General features: G+C 38.2%; 1 protein-coding gene across 3 annotated transcripts in view; it reads right to left on the reverse strand.

Annotated features, from left to right (window-relative positions):
• Positions 1-809: 809 nt before the first annotated feature.
• Positions 810-15,377, reverse strand: part of FAM92A (family with sequence similarity 92 member A) — a 29,842-nt gene continuing 15,274 nt past the window's right edge. For 2 of the 3 annotated variants that reach the window (XM_008062937.2, XM_008062936.2), the window contains 3 exons: positions 9,942-10,055; positions 2,706-2,825; positions 810-1,040 (listed from right to left, as the gene is read on the reverse strand). In XM_008062937.2, coding sequence (XP_008061128.1) covers positions 951-1,040; positions 2,706-2,825; positions 9,942-10,055 — 324 coding nt within the window. In that variant the 3' untranslated portion in view covers positions 810-950. The remainder of the gene's footprint in view (positions 1,041-2,705; positions 2,826-9,941; positions 10,056-15,377) is intronic. The other variant, XM_008062938.1, reaches the window with a different exon arrangement.

Genomic DNA, 15,377 nt, shown 5'->3' on the forward strand with positions numbered 1-15,377 from the left:
TTATGTATGGTGTTCTATTAATGAGGCAACATCCCACCAAATTGCTTGCCTTCCAGAAGTTGCAATCCATGAATAATAACTTAGTATGACAGTATTTTTGTTTTAAAACCAGAATCAGGTTGATTGTGGCTTTTTTTTTTAAACTTAGGCTTTATGTATATTGGTAAAACACTGATATTTAAGTGTTCCATTATGGTTTTTGTTTGTTTTTGAGTAGGAATCTCTGTCACCTAGGCTGTAGTACAGTGGCATGCTCATGGCCACTGCAGCCTCGATCTGCTGGGCTCAGGTGATCCTTCTACCTCAGCCTTCATAGTAGCTGGAACCACAGACGCATGCCACCATGCCTGGCTAATTTTTTTATTTATTGTAGAGATGAGGTCTTGCCAAGTTGCGAAGGCTGGTCTCGAAACCCTGGACTCAGGCAATCCTCTTGCCTCAGCCTCCCAAAGTGCTGAGAATACAGGTGTGAGCCACCACTCTGGCTATCTTTCCTCTGTTTTTCTAAACTCTTTTTGAAAAGTAAATTGATACACCAAATGATGAAATAAGATGATGTAAAGGTAAATAAAAATATTTTTTTACTTAAGCCTTCATGGAATAGAATTTTTATGTAATCAGAATGAGCACCAAAGGACCCTTTTCTGGTGATGCAAAAGCATGGAGCCTTAGCCTAAAAGAAGCTAAGTGGAATGTTAGATCTTTTGGAGTTTTTTTTCCCCCCATCTACCTACTATTGAAATTTCAGCTAGGTATAGTGTATTAATAGAAAATACTTAGAAAAAAACTTTTTTAAAACCGTCAGTATTAGCATAAATTTCCTTTAATTTTTTCCAATTCTAGTAGGATTTTGTTTTGAGGTTTCATGTGTAAAGTGAGTATAATGCTTTACAATTTAGGAATCCTAGATTTCAAGTCATGTAAGGTGAAAGTGGAAATGAGAAGTTTACTTAAGAAAATGAATTTTCTTCTGTAAAAACTGACTTTTCACCTTCATCATCTTCTGCTAGTTGATCCTTTCTTATTTGACTGGTGGATACCTGTTAAAAGTTAACACATTTTTAAGAATAAAAATCCTAAAACATATTTTACTTTCTTGGCATCTTTTTGTATGCCTTTATAAGAAAGGGCACACAACAAATATTTCAGGAAAATGTCCATGTGTCATCAGTTTTCATAATGAAAACTCTATGGAATTACTAGATCTTAAGTCAAAGATTTTTTCATTGATTTACTGTATATTTTTTGGATAAAAATGATATTAACTATTTGATTACAGTTGGGTGGCCACTAGTACGTTAACATAATACCTTAGGAGAAAAGTATAGCCTCAGTATATTGTGAATGTTAAAAATAAGTTAAGCAGTTTTTGAGTATTTGAGAATCATTCAATGGATGGCAAAAATAGAAAGCTGTTTCAACTAGGCAGTGGGACAGAAATACTGATATAAAATTAGTGTGATTTAAATGGAATGAGTTGAGAATCTGAATTGACTAGCTTGAAGTCCTGTCCTCTTGGAGCATCTTGCTTAAAACTTCTCTGAGGGTGACTCTACCTGTACCTAACTCGGAGGACATGTCTGGTGATATGAGTCCTTATCACAATGCGGGGGTGTGTTTGTATGTGCTCCTGTGTATGTGTTTGTATGTGCTCTTGTGGGTAGAAGCTAGGAGTGCTGCTCAATCTCTTCAAAATGTGTGGATCAGTACTCCCTCCCCCTCTCTGTCACACCTTCTCCCACTTGATTATCTGGTCCAAAGTCAATAGTCTGTGGTTGAAGAACCCTAGGATAATATATTCTAAAATGCTCTACAAGTGTTAGCTAAGTTAGGAAATGTTATTCTAAATAGTCAGAACTTTACATGTAATATAACAGTATATTTATGGAATTTATGTGCAAGGCACTTAATGGTAGAATAAAAAAATACAATTTGGTTATGGGGAAAGATATATAAATAGGAGATAAATGCTTAGATGAGAATCCAATGAAGAGAGAAGGTATGGGGTCAAATCTACCCAAATGTTGTCTTTTGAAAATATTTTGTTCAGTTTTAAGTTCTGAAGGCAGGATTGAAAAGAGTATAGCTCTCCAGATGAGGTTTTGGCTAGTTAGGGACTAGCTTGCCTTCTGGTTTTATAAATAAAAGCTTTATTAGAACACAATCATACTGAGTTATTGATAGGTTATTTATAGTTTATCTTTTAGGACAGTAAACCATGTGGGCCACAAATCCTAACTCTCTCCACCTTGCAGAAAACAATTATCAACCCTGGCACTAGCTACTGGGTAGCTAGGCTTTCTGGATAGTAAGAAAAATGAAATGACTTGTACAATAATGTTCAGCAAAAGCCTCTTCTAATAGATCCACTAAATCACGATAAATTTAAGCCTATGCCATCAACATCAGAATCTATTCTTTTTTAATACAAGATCACAAATCTACGTGCGCATTCTTCTGTCTTTTCCACCTCAGCTCTATAGTATTATGTTTTAGAGCATAATATTTCTTACAGTATAAAAGATATTTAATATAAGGGATAACAGAACCATACATAGTGCAACCTTCCATTATTTATAGAAGAGTAAATAGGCCCAGGAAAGGTAAGTTATATGAGGTCATATGACAGAAGGAAAATATTTTTAGTACTGAACAATTCCAAAAGCAGCAGCTCAAATTCCTTTAAACTATGGTTTCTGACTCACCTGTCCTGTTCCAGATACACACTTAGCTGACAGCAGTCTCTGAAGAGGTGACTTTGAATTTGCTCTTACAATATCTAAACGAGGTAGATAACCTGGTGCATACAGAGAATTTCGAAAGACCTATTGAAGTGATAAAACAATGTTATAAAGTAGATACTAAGCAATGAAAACCTAGAGAGTCAAGTTCCTCTTAGTTAAGATTTTGTAAAGTGGTTTGCCCCCAAATGGAAAAAATTCCAGTTATTGTAAATTTAAAAGAAAAAGCTAAACAGTGCAAAAAGTCTAAGGAAGAGGAAAGGTACAAAATCCCATTTGAACCATGAGGGATGTCACCAGTAATTAGTCAGGAAACAATTACCCAAGTGCTTTTGCCAGGGGAATTGAAAAGGACTATGCAAGCTACTCTGGGAGGCTGCAGCTCCAAATCATACTTTTGATTCTTTCTGCTCTGCATATGCTCAACTCTCATCCATTTAACTTCACTGCAGTAATAAGGGAAAAGTAATTTGGAGCCACTGATTTTGTGGATTCTAAGCTTACTACGATCTGGAGTGCCATGACTTGTGAGTTGTCTTTAAGGCATCACTTCCAAATCTTACCACTCTGAAGCCTTCATATCTTCATGTTTGCTCTTCCCTATTTTTCTAACAGATTAGTAGGTAAGGGTTTCTGCTGTGAATGTCTTCACTTCCCTCTGTCTTCCTTCAAACTCTGCACTCCAACTTTTTTTGTAGGTCAGTATCATTCTGATCCCTCCAACATGCAATTTTCCTTTATCTCAAACTTCAACAAAAAAGCTTTTGTTTTCCACAGGTTCCCTCATAGAAAACAAGCTGAAGATTAGTCTTTTTAAAAAAATTACTACGAGGTATAAGTTTACTTCTTGGCCAGGCATGGTGCCTCACACCTGTAATCTCAGCACTTTGGGAGGCAGAGGTGAGAGGACTGCCTGAGCCCAGGGGTTTGACCTTCAGCCTAGGCAACTTGATGAGACTTTGTCTCTACAATAAATAAAAAAAATTAGCCAGGCGTGGTAGTGCATCCCTTCTGTTCCAGTTACTTGAAAGGCTGAGCCGGAAGGATTGCTTGAGCCAAGCAGGTTGAAGCTGCAGTGGCCGTGAGCATGCTAGTGCACTCACAAAGTGAGACTCCAACTCAAAAAAAAGTTAGTAAAAAACTTCTCATTCTACTTCATCTCCATTTATTTTATTTTATTATGTTTTCTTTTTAACTTTTGTTTCAAGGATGAGGTCTCACTACATTGGTCAGGCCGGTCTTGAACTCTTGGCCTTAAGCAATCCTGGTTTAGCCTGCCAAAGTGCTGGGATTATAGGTGAACCACTGCACCCAGCCTCCATTTATTTTTCAAGAAACTACAACCATTTTCACCTTCCATTAAAATTGCTTTTGCCAAAGTCATCAAAGTTGTCTCTTTTTTTGGTCATAATTTTCACTGATCTTTTAAAAAGACTTTTCAGAGTTTAGCCTAGGGCACTTGAAAGTTTCTACAAAAGATCTATGTATACAGACAGTGTGTAATGACTACTCTTCAACTAACTCTCTGTACACTCCATACTCATGCTTGCAATACCTTCTGCTCTAGTCCACTAGAACTTACTTTTTAAATTTATTTTATTTTTTAGTATACTTTCTTTTTTTTTGAATTGGAGTCTCACTCTGTCGCCCAGACTGGAGTGCAGTGGCCGCTCCCAGCCACCGCAGCCTCGACCTGCTAACCTCCAGCGATCCTTCCGCCTCAGCCTTCCAAGTAGCTGGAACTACAAACGCACGCTACCATGCCTGGCTAATTTTTGATTTATTGTAGAGATGAGGTCGGTCTCGCCAAGTTGCCCAGTCAGGTCCCGAACCCGCGGGCTCAGGCAATCCACTCACCTAGCCTCCCAAAGCGCGGGATTATAGGCTAAACCACCGAGCCCGGCTGAACTTACTTTTTTTAAATCGGAGTTTCACTCTGTCACCCAGGCTGGGAGTGCAGTGGCACACTCACAGCCACCACAGCCTCAACCTGCTGGGTTCAGGTAATCCTGCCTCAGCCTTCCAAGTAGCTGGAGCTACAAGTGCACACCTGGCTAATTTATTTATTGTAAAGACGAGGTCTCACCAGGTTGCCTAGGCTGGTCTTAAACCTGTGGGCTCAAGCAATCTTTTTGTCTCAGCCTCCCAAAGTGCTGGGATTACAGGCATGAGCCACTGCACGCAGAACGTTGAGATGATGGAAATGCTTATTGTTCTATGTTGTCCAAAAAGGTAGTGACTACCCACATGTGGCTACTGAAGCACTTGAAATGTGATTTATTTGACTGAGGAACTGAATTTTTAGCTTTAATTAACTTTAAATATCCACATATGCTTAGTGGCTACTCTACTGGACAGTGCATTCATAGATTCACTTCTATAAGGAAAGATGTTTTGACCTGCTAGACCAAGCTATGTATGTGAGCATTTTCCCTGAATCTCTTACCTGAAGTACTTCAGTTTTAATAAAGTAAGAACAAGCTGGGCTCGGTGGCTCAGCCTGTAATCCCACACCTTGAAAGGCTGAGGTGAGTGAGTTGCCTGAGCCCACGGGTTTGAGACCCGCCTGGGCAACTTGGTGAGACCTCATCTCTACAATAAATCAAAAATTAGCCGGGTGTGGTAGCGCACGTCTGTAGTTCCAGCTACTTGGAAGGCTGAGGCGGAAGGATTGCCGGAGCCCAGCAGGTCAAGGCTGCGGTAGCCGGGAGCGGCCACTGCACTCCAGTCTGGGTGACAGAGTGAGACTCCAACTCAAAAAATAAATAAATAAAGTAAGAACAAAACATATTCTCTAGTCAAAATTGTTCTGCGGCTCTTGTTAATAGTTGCAGAACATGTTATACTGTGCCTTGCAATCCTGGCTCCTCAGCCTGGAAGTGCAGCAAACATCCTTCAGGGGCCTAGTCAGGTGCCATTTTTCTTCTGCTTTCCCTGTTCTCTCCTCCTGTCCATATCTCCAAGTATAGCTTTCATGACATTGTTTTGTAATTGATTCCATGTCTGTCTCCACAAGTAGTCTTGAGTTCCTCTAGAGCAAGGATCCCTGTTTTATTTATGCAACTCCTCCCAGCTTAGTAACATGCAAATTGATGATGTCAATGAAATTCATTTTTGCTACATGAATAATGTTAACTTGAACTTAACCCCCCCCCCAAGTTGTGGGACATAAAAGAGACTCCAATTGGTATTTGGAGGAGAGATGTTTATGCTAGAACATTCCATTAACTTTCAGCAAACATGAAATTTAAATTGGAAAATGGAAGACAATATGCAGCCCTTGGGATAAATAATTAAAGTTAACCTTTCACTGTAAAACAGCACATTTACAGGAACATTTGTTGGCAATAATGCATTTTCCAACATGGTCCAAGATCTTTTCTAGGAGTGAATCTCAGGATCTGAACATGCTCTGAAGTGAATACACAGAGGTGATGTTTTGAAGGGAAGAATGGGCCTAACATTCCTTTTTATGTGAAGAACAAATAAGGTAAGATGGTTTGTGATCTAACTAGAGGTGCCTAACTCTCAAGAATTGGCTGCAGCAGGAATAAATCTTAGCAGTTCTTATAAAGAATGGAGTACCTAGGAGAAGAACAAGTTACTTCTCTGTTCCTTTATGCATATTTCTCTACTTTCCAAGAAACCTCATATTTTCAGGATCCTTTCTCCTCTTGGTACCTGTTTGATACAGTTTTGCTTCCCCTGGTCCCATAACTCTCCCCAGACTGCTGTCCTCTCTATTCACAATTGCTGTAAGGCATCATAATAGTCATTTATGTTTGTGGTTCATTGAACACATGCTTGCATCCTGTACTGTACTGTCTTATTCACAACAGTCCTGCCTCAGGACCTTTGTATATCTATGCCTTCTGCCTGAATGTTTTTGCCAGACATCATCTTCTTCCTTCAAGCTTCTATTAAGAAATCACTGATTCTCCAGACTATTTGGAACCCTCCATTTTATATACCACTCTCTATTTTTCATTTATGGGAATGGTTACATTATAGAACCTAAATAGTTACACAGTATTAAGATATCTGAACTCCCTGGTCGATTTTAAATTCGTGCTTTGACAGCTTGGATCTTTCTAACTTACCATGCTAAATTTTCAGCATTTAGCATTGTGCCTAGCATCCAAAAGGTGCTCAATAAACAGTTGTTAAACAAACATTATACAAAGTAAGTACTATAGGTGTCTTCACGTTAGAGAGGAGGAAGCTGAGTGAAAAAATTAACTTGCTCAACGTGACTCAACTACAAAGTGAGGAAGCTGATATTCACAAACACATCTACCATTATGATCCAGAGACATTAGTTTTACATACATCCCTCTCAAAAACTAGCTAAGTTGATTAAGAACAGTGATAAGAAAAGTTCTAAAGGTGTGACAAAAAAGATATCTAGGACCTCTGGAATAAGAAGGAAGATCTTGGGGATCAAAAGGCTTGAAGGAACTTTACTATCAGATAACAAATGGAAGGTCAAAGGTATTAGAGGATGAAAATACAAAGAGGATGAAAATGCAAAAGGGACTCCAGTCTTGTAGGAAAAGTGGAGGATCACTTTTGAACCTGCCAATCAATGCAGCATTATTTCTTGCAGGAAATGGTTCATGTCACTTAAGAACCATACTTCTAGCCGGGCTTGGTGGCTCAGCCTGTAATCCCGCGCCTTTGGGAGGCAGAGGTGAGTGGATTGCCTGAGCCCGCAGGTTCAAGACCCGTCCTGGGCAGCGAGACCTCATCTCTACAATAAATCAAAAAATCAGATGGGCATGGTAGCGCATGGCTGTAATTCCGGCTACTCAGAAGGCTGAGGCGGAAGGCTTGCCGGAGCCCAGCAGGCGAGGCTACGGTGGCCGGGAGCGGCCACTGCACTCCAGTCTGGGCAACCGAGTGAGACTCCAACTCAAAAAAAAAAAAAAGAACCATACTTCTGGCAGTCAGTGGGCCTTGTTATATTTCTGGGTTTGACTTCCAGCTCTGCTACTTACTAGCTATTGAGACCTCTGGAAAGTTTCTTAACCTCCCTGTGTTTTAGTTTCTCCTCCATAGGATTGGGGATAATAAGTACTTTTGATTAACGTTGATGGGAGAAGTAATATAGTTAAAATGTACAGATTAGTAGGTGGCCCAAAGTAATCACTTTATAAGCATTTTCTATTTTCTTGTTTTACAAATGACAGATGAAAGCTTGATGATCTATTTTTAAAAGCAGAACATGAAAAGGAGTGAAAATTAAGAAACCTTAGTTTTAGTATTCAGAAGGATGTAACACTTAGAAAGTCATCTGTTGACTAATAGAAAATATCAATCTGATCATGTATGTATAACTGACATTAAACGGTCAACTCAGATATGCACATATGCACTGGAAGCATATATACACATACTGTACCATATACCTTTATTTTCATTAACCTATATCCTGATTTTAATGAATTAGGTTTCCTGAAACCAGTGAGTAATGTGATGAAAAGGCTCAGAGGATCTCTTTATTGATACAAAAAAAAATTAGGAGGACTCTTCAAAACCGACAAATGTGAGAGGCTCCCAAATTCTATAACTTATTAGTATACATTCTGGTTATATCTTGAGTATACATGGCTTTCTTATTTTTATTTTTTCAGTTGAGTTCTCACTGTCACACAGGCTGGAGTGCAGTGGCATGATCACAGCTCACTGTAGCGTCGACCTCCTGGGCTTAGGCAATCCCTCCACTTTAGTCTCCAACAGCTGGAATTATAGACGCATGCCACTATGCCCAGCTTATTATTATTATTTTTCAAGGGGCTAGGTCTAACTATGTGGCCCAGGCTGATCTTGAGCGAGCTCAAACAATCCTACCTTGGCCTCCTGAAAAGTGATTACAGGCATGAACCACCATGCCTGACCGAGAGTAGATGGCTTTTTTCCCTTTTTTTTTTTTTGAGTTGGAGTCTCACTCTGTGGCCCAGACTGGAGTGCAGTGGCTGCTCCCTGCCACCACAGCCTCGACCTGCTGGGCTCCGGCGATCCTTCCGCCTCAGCCTTTCAAGTAGCCGGAACTACAGGCATGTGCTACCATGTCCGGCTGATTTTTTGATTTATTGTAGAGATGAGGTCTCACCAAGTTGCCCAGGCGGATCGTTTTTTCACTTCTACATTAGGGATAACATGAGGCAAGTATGTCTTGAATATTCTATCTATTTCAGCAAAAATACTTTTGTGGGTTTTTTTTTTTTTTTTTGAGAGAGAGAGAGATGAGGGTAGGGCAGTTGCTCTTTAGATGCACATTATTGAAGACTGGGCTTTGATGCTCCGTTGCTCTCATGTTAGCTGGCCAATTAATTATTTGCACTTAGCTAAAACTAAAACGTCTATCAGTATAAAGCAAGCTTACATCAACCTACAATATCCTGATTTTCTGCTATTTACTAGCTAAGTAGTCAGAGACAAGTTATTTAAAGCCTCTTAGCCTGCTCCTAGTTGTAAAATTGGAGTTATTACAGCACCTACCTTATGAGATTGTGTGAGATCTGAATGAGAAAATGCGTGTAAATTTTTAGATACTGTGCAAGGCATAAACACTCAAATGTTGCCCAAATCAATAAATGTCAGTCATTTTTAGCATGCTTTAGTGGGCTTATGTCACCAGTCAGAATAATGCATTGTTTAATTCATAGAGTTGCTTATGTAAATTAGCTATTAATAAGTTAACTCTAGGAACTTTTGCCATGGTTAATTTGAATAGTTAAAATTAATAATGGATAATCTTAAAAGTTCAGCTATTTGGAACTGCACACAATAACCATCATAATATTCTAATGTAAGGTACTATTGCCTATATAAACAAATGCTCTTTTTTTTGAATTGCAGTCTCACTCTGCCTCCCAGGCTGGAGTACAGTGGCACACTCACAGCCACCGCAGCCTCGACCTCCTGGGCTCAGACAATCCTTCCACCTCAGCCTTCCAGGTAGCTGGAACCACAGGCACATGTCACCACACCCAGTTAATTTTTTAATTTATTATAGAGACGAGGTCTCACCAAGTTGCCCAGGCTGGTCTCAAACCCATGGGCTCAGGCAATTCTCTTGCCTCCACCTCCCAAAGTGCTGGGATTACAGGTATGAGTCACCATGCCCAGCTACAAATGTTGTCTTTTAAACATTTCCATATTGCTAGAAGAGTTGCGCATGGATAGACAAAGTCCTACCTCTAGATCTTTATCCTCATCAATCTTTTGTATATTTTGGTAGGCAGCAGTGTAGAGCTCTAAAGCTTTCCCATGAAATGTCATTTCAATTGTGATGAAGTCTGAAAATATAGTCTAAAAAAACAAAGATTTGAATGTAAGCAATCATTTAGATTGGTTTATGAATTTAGAACATTTATTCCTCATTATAGCCTTGGAATTTAATGAAATGCAGAGGTATCTGTTTTTCTAGAGGGCAAATGAAGTACAAAACAACTGGGGAAAAAAGCCAAACAGTTGTAAAGACCTTTCACAGTGAAACCTCCAAATTATATATAGTATTTTCTGTTACCATTTTTATACTTTCCTCTTGTTTTTAATTTTAGTTAGCTCTCCTCTTTATACTCGATAATTGATATTTGTAATAAACATCTGACTAAAATGTCTATGCCTTATGTAGTCTGATATCACGTGCGTATGAAGTATTAGAGCAGTAGTTAAGAAGCTAATATTGCTGCAACTTCAACTGATGTTCAAACAATAGAATATGTTTAGACTCACACTCATTTTCCAGAGTACATGCCACTTATAGTCTTGAAACCTGAAGGAATTACTTGGTAATAATAACATTCTTACTACTGACAATCATACCATCCATTTGCATAGAGCTTTCCAATGGACAAATACAGACTTCCCTAGTGTTGCTCACAGCTAAACTGTTGAGATAAGAATATGATTCTAAAGTTCTAAGGTTACAGCTTTTGTCCAATAAAGTGTGCTGCAATCAGTCATTTTCTTCCCACATTTGCAGATAAGCTCTATCTGAATGTTTTTCTGTGAGCATGAAAAAAAACATATGACAAGGAGGATCATAAGCAAAGAATGAATGAAGATGTGCATATTGATCTAAGAAGGGGATGAGGTGATTTGTAGGTAGGGAAAAGATACAGACTAGTCAAGTTTTCAATTAATATGATCTTATCATTTTGCTAATTATCTTTTCCCAAAATAAAATTAAGCATTAATGTAGCATTAAAATCATAAAAGATTTTGGCAAATCAAGGGAAAAGGACAGCTCTCCAGAGCTCAGGCTATTCAAAAAGATGTCAGGAGAACTTTTATCCATTTGAAAATAATAGGTATCTATTCCATACTGTATACAAACCACAATTGTAAGATAAAATATTCACGTTTAAGATATTTAAAAATATAAAACCTAGAAGAAAATATAATCAAGTATTTCTATAATCTAGGGGATGAAAACCTTTCTAAGCTTGACAACAGGGCAGAAACCAAAAAGACCAATAAGTTAGGTAGCAAATAGAAATGTTCGGGGTACTCAAAACACTATGACTGTAAAACGAGAAAACATTTGCAACCAATTATCAGTTTAACATGAAGAACTACATTTCTTAATATAAAGGATTTTTATAAATTTTTAAGGAATGTCAACATCCAAAAGAAATAGAGGATAAGGACAAATGTCATTTACTAAATAAATATATTATTAAATACATGGAAAGATGCTATGCAATAATGCTATGCAAATGAGATACTGATTTTTGTGTGTGTGTGTGTGTGTGTGTGAGTTGGAGTCTCACTCTTGCCCAGGCTGGAGTACTGTAGCATGATCACGCTCCTGCAGCTTCAACCTGCTGCGCTCAGGCAATCTTCTGCCTCAGACTTCCAAGTAGTTGGAGCTACCATGCCCAGCTAATATTTTTTCTTTTTATTTATTGTAGAGATGAAGTCTTGCCAAGTTGTCCAGGCTGGTCTTGAACTGTTGTGCCCAGGCAATCCTTTTGCCTCGGCCTCCCAAAATGCTGGGATTGCAGGTATGAGCTACGGCACCTGGCAAGATGCTGATTTTTTAAAAAAATCTATTAAAAATAATACTACTTGTTGTACCTGTGCTCATGCAAGGTTCAGTAGGAATGTTAATTGATTGCACTTTTGTGGTCATTTTTTTTTTTTGAATCGGAGTCTCACTCTGTTGCCCAGGCTGGAGTGCAGTGGCACACTCATGGCCACTACAGCCTCACCCTGCTGGGTTCAGGCAATTCTTCTGCCTCCAGGTAACTGGAACCATAAGCATTCATCACCACACCTAGCTAATTTTTTGATTTATTGTAGAGACAAGGTTGTTGCTCAGGCTGGTCTCAAACCCCTGAGATCAGGCAATCCTCTCACCTCTGCCTCCCGAAGTGCTAGGATTACAGGCATGAGCCACCATGCCCGGCCTGTGGTCATAAATTTTAAAACTAGGTATTAAAATTATGAGTGTATGCTTTTTGAACAAGAAACTTCACTTGTTGAAATTTATCCCAAGAGAATAACTGGGCCAACAGAAAAGATGACATTTAAGGATGTATAATGATGCAGTGACATTTATAATTTAAAAATTAACCTAGATGTGCACCAATGAGGGGTGATTAATAAGCAAATATATCCATATTGAAGAACATGGTACCCAAATTGATATGGATCTCTGTTTCTTAGAATACCATGATAATACATTTTCAAAAGACACACTTTTATGGTCTCATTTATATATAACTCTTGGGGCTAAAAATAGTAACTTCCTCATGAGGTTGTTTTGAGGAGTAAATTATCCACAAAAATGCTTAGAGTGGTACCTGGCACATAGTCAATGTTTAAGAAATGTTTGTTATTGTTATTACCATATCTGTGTATCTGTGCATAGAGGAAAAGTCTGAAAGGATATAATAAAAATGCTGATTATTTTTCAGTGGTGAGATTATATTGTCTATAAAGTTCTATGATTTTATATTTATAATAAAAATTAAGCTACTAAAAATTAAGATGTTTCTTGTTTGTGCCAGCTACTTCAACACATACTGACCTCCTGTCTCTTTTTGTTCCAAGAGTAATCTCCGGCCAAGTACCTTTTTTGTAGATGTGAAATTCCCTTGACGTTCACCATATAATTGATGACTTTTTCTATTACATGGAAAACAAATGGGATTGTGATTTTTCTCTCTTGTTTTGTACACTAAGTTCTATACCAGCCTTTCTCACAAAGATACTCTTCGTAAAGTTCCTATGAAAAGTCTAAGAGTTGCATTGCCTTGCTCATGAATGTCATTAACCAAAATTTCAGTGGGCTTCTCAGTTAAAATCTACCTAAAAGACACAAATTGCTCACTACTGACAATCATTTCTGCTTCCAGAGTGGTGAAAGAAGGATCCTCAAGCTTTGCCTTCATTTGAAGCAGTAGCCCGACAAGAATAAAAACGTTCTAGGTTTATTTCTCCCCAAAATGAGAGGCATCAATAACTTTGACTTTTCCCAGAATTTGTCTCACACACAGAAATGTTTGTGAAATATGCTCAAATCAGTGTAGCAATAAATATCTAAATATTGTTCTCATTAGAAATAAGGAGGCTTGGCCGGGCTCGGTGGCTCAGCCTATAATCCCAGCGCTTTGGGAGGCTGAGGTGAGCAGATTGCCTGAGCCCGCAAGTTCGAGACCCGCCTGGGCAACTTGGTGAGACCTCATCTCTACAATAAATCAAAAAATTAGCTGGGCGTGGTAGCGCGCACCTGTAGTTCCAGCTACTTGGAAGGCTGATGCGGAAGGATCGCCAGAGCCCAGCAGGCGAGGCTGCGGTGGCCGAGAGCGGCCACTGCACTCCAGTCTCAGCGACAGAGTGAGACTCCAACTCAAAAAAAAAAAAGAAATAAGGAGGCAGTGGTGTAACTGTTTCTGGCTGATCATTAAGGCTATTGTTACCATGACATTTCTGCATGCCTCTTTATTATAAGAGACCCAAAAATGGGGCCAAACTTGGAAAAGAACCAGTTTGCCGATGATGAGGAAAGATGCCAGAATGGAGAGGTTCAGACACACAACAGGCTCTGATATTGATATCTGATGCTCATATTTCTGGGAATTTGCTAAGCCTATAGGAGTTTGCATTGTAAGTTGTCTACATGATTTTGAATGTAGAGAATTTTAAGAAAACCACTTAAAAGATTAGAAGTAATAATCAAGTTTGTTAAAGTAGTAGCATATAAGGTCAACTGAACCAAACGATTTTTGGTCAACAGAACCAAAATCAATTGTATTTCTATACGTTTGCAGTGAACAATCTGAAAATAATTTATAATAGCACGTGGATGTGTAAAATATTAGGAAAATTTTAACAAAGGGAATGCAAAATTTATACTCAGAAAACTACAAATGTTGTTTAAAGAAACTGAGGAAAATTCAAATAAATGGAGAAAAACCCATATCCATGGATTGGAAGAATTCATTCCAATACTGTCAATACTCCTCAAATTTATCTGCACATGTGATTCAATCCCCATCAGAACCCCAGCTGCTGCCTTTGTGGAAATTCATAAGTCCATTCTAAAATTTATGTGGAATTGCAATAGATCCAGAATAGCCAAGTCAATATTAATTTTTCAGGATGGTGAAAAGGAAGACTCACATAGACTGATTTAAAACTTACCTCAAAGCAAAATAGTGTGATACTGGCATAAGGATAGACACATAGATAATGAAAAAGAATTAGAATTCTGAAATAAAGCTATATCAATTGATTTTCAACAAAGTTGTCAAGGTCATTCACTGGGGAAAGAATAGTCTTCAACAAATGATGTTGCAACAACTGGATAGTCACATGCAAAAGAATGACATTTAACCTTTAGCTTACACCTTATTCAAAAATTAAGTGAATCAAAGACATATGTAAGAGCTAAAACTATAAAAACTACCAAAAGACATAGGGATAAAGCCTCATTATTTCAAATGAGCAACAAAAGAAAAGATAGATAAATTGGACACCACCCCGATTAAAAACTTGCCCTTAAAGAACTCCAACAAGAAAGTGAAAACAACTTGCAGAATCGGAGAAAATAATTGCAGATTATTTATCTGATAATGGACTTCTATCCAGAAAATATACATATATGAGACTTCCCATAACAAAAAGAATGAAATTCATATATGAGCAAAAGATCTGAATAGTTGTTTCTTCAAGGAAGATATACGTAAATGGTCTTTAAGCATCCTAAGAGAAAGCAATTCAAAACTATAATACCAGGTGTGGTGAACTCATGGCTGTAATTCCAGTACTTTGGGAGGATGAGGTGGGAGGATCACTGGAGACCAGGAGTTTGAGACCAACCTGGACAACATGAGACCTCATTTCTACTAAATATAAACAAACTCCAATGAGCTACTACTTCAAAGTAGTAGGACATTAATTTTTCAAGATGGAACAAAGTAGGAAGACTCACAGTCTAATTTAAAGCTTGCCTTAAGGCAATGTTAATCAAAATAGTGTGATACTGGCATAAGTATAGACATATAGATAATGAAAAAGAATTAGAATCCTGAAATAAAGCTACATCAACTAATTTTCATTAGGATGAAATAATTTTCACTAGGATGGCTACAATCGAGAAGTCTTATGAATAGCAAGTAA

Source organism: Carlito syrichta, unplaced genomic scaffold (genome assembly GCF_000164805.1).
Source record: "Carlito syrichta isolate Samal-C Ts95f unplaced genomic scaffold, Tarsius_syrichta-2.0.1 Scaffold305994, whole genome shotgun sequence".
Classification (NCBI taxonomy): domain Eukaryota; kingdom Metazoa; phylum Chordata; class Mammalia; order Primates; family Tarsiidae; genus Carlito; species Carlito syrichta.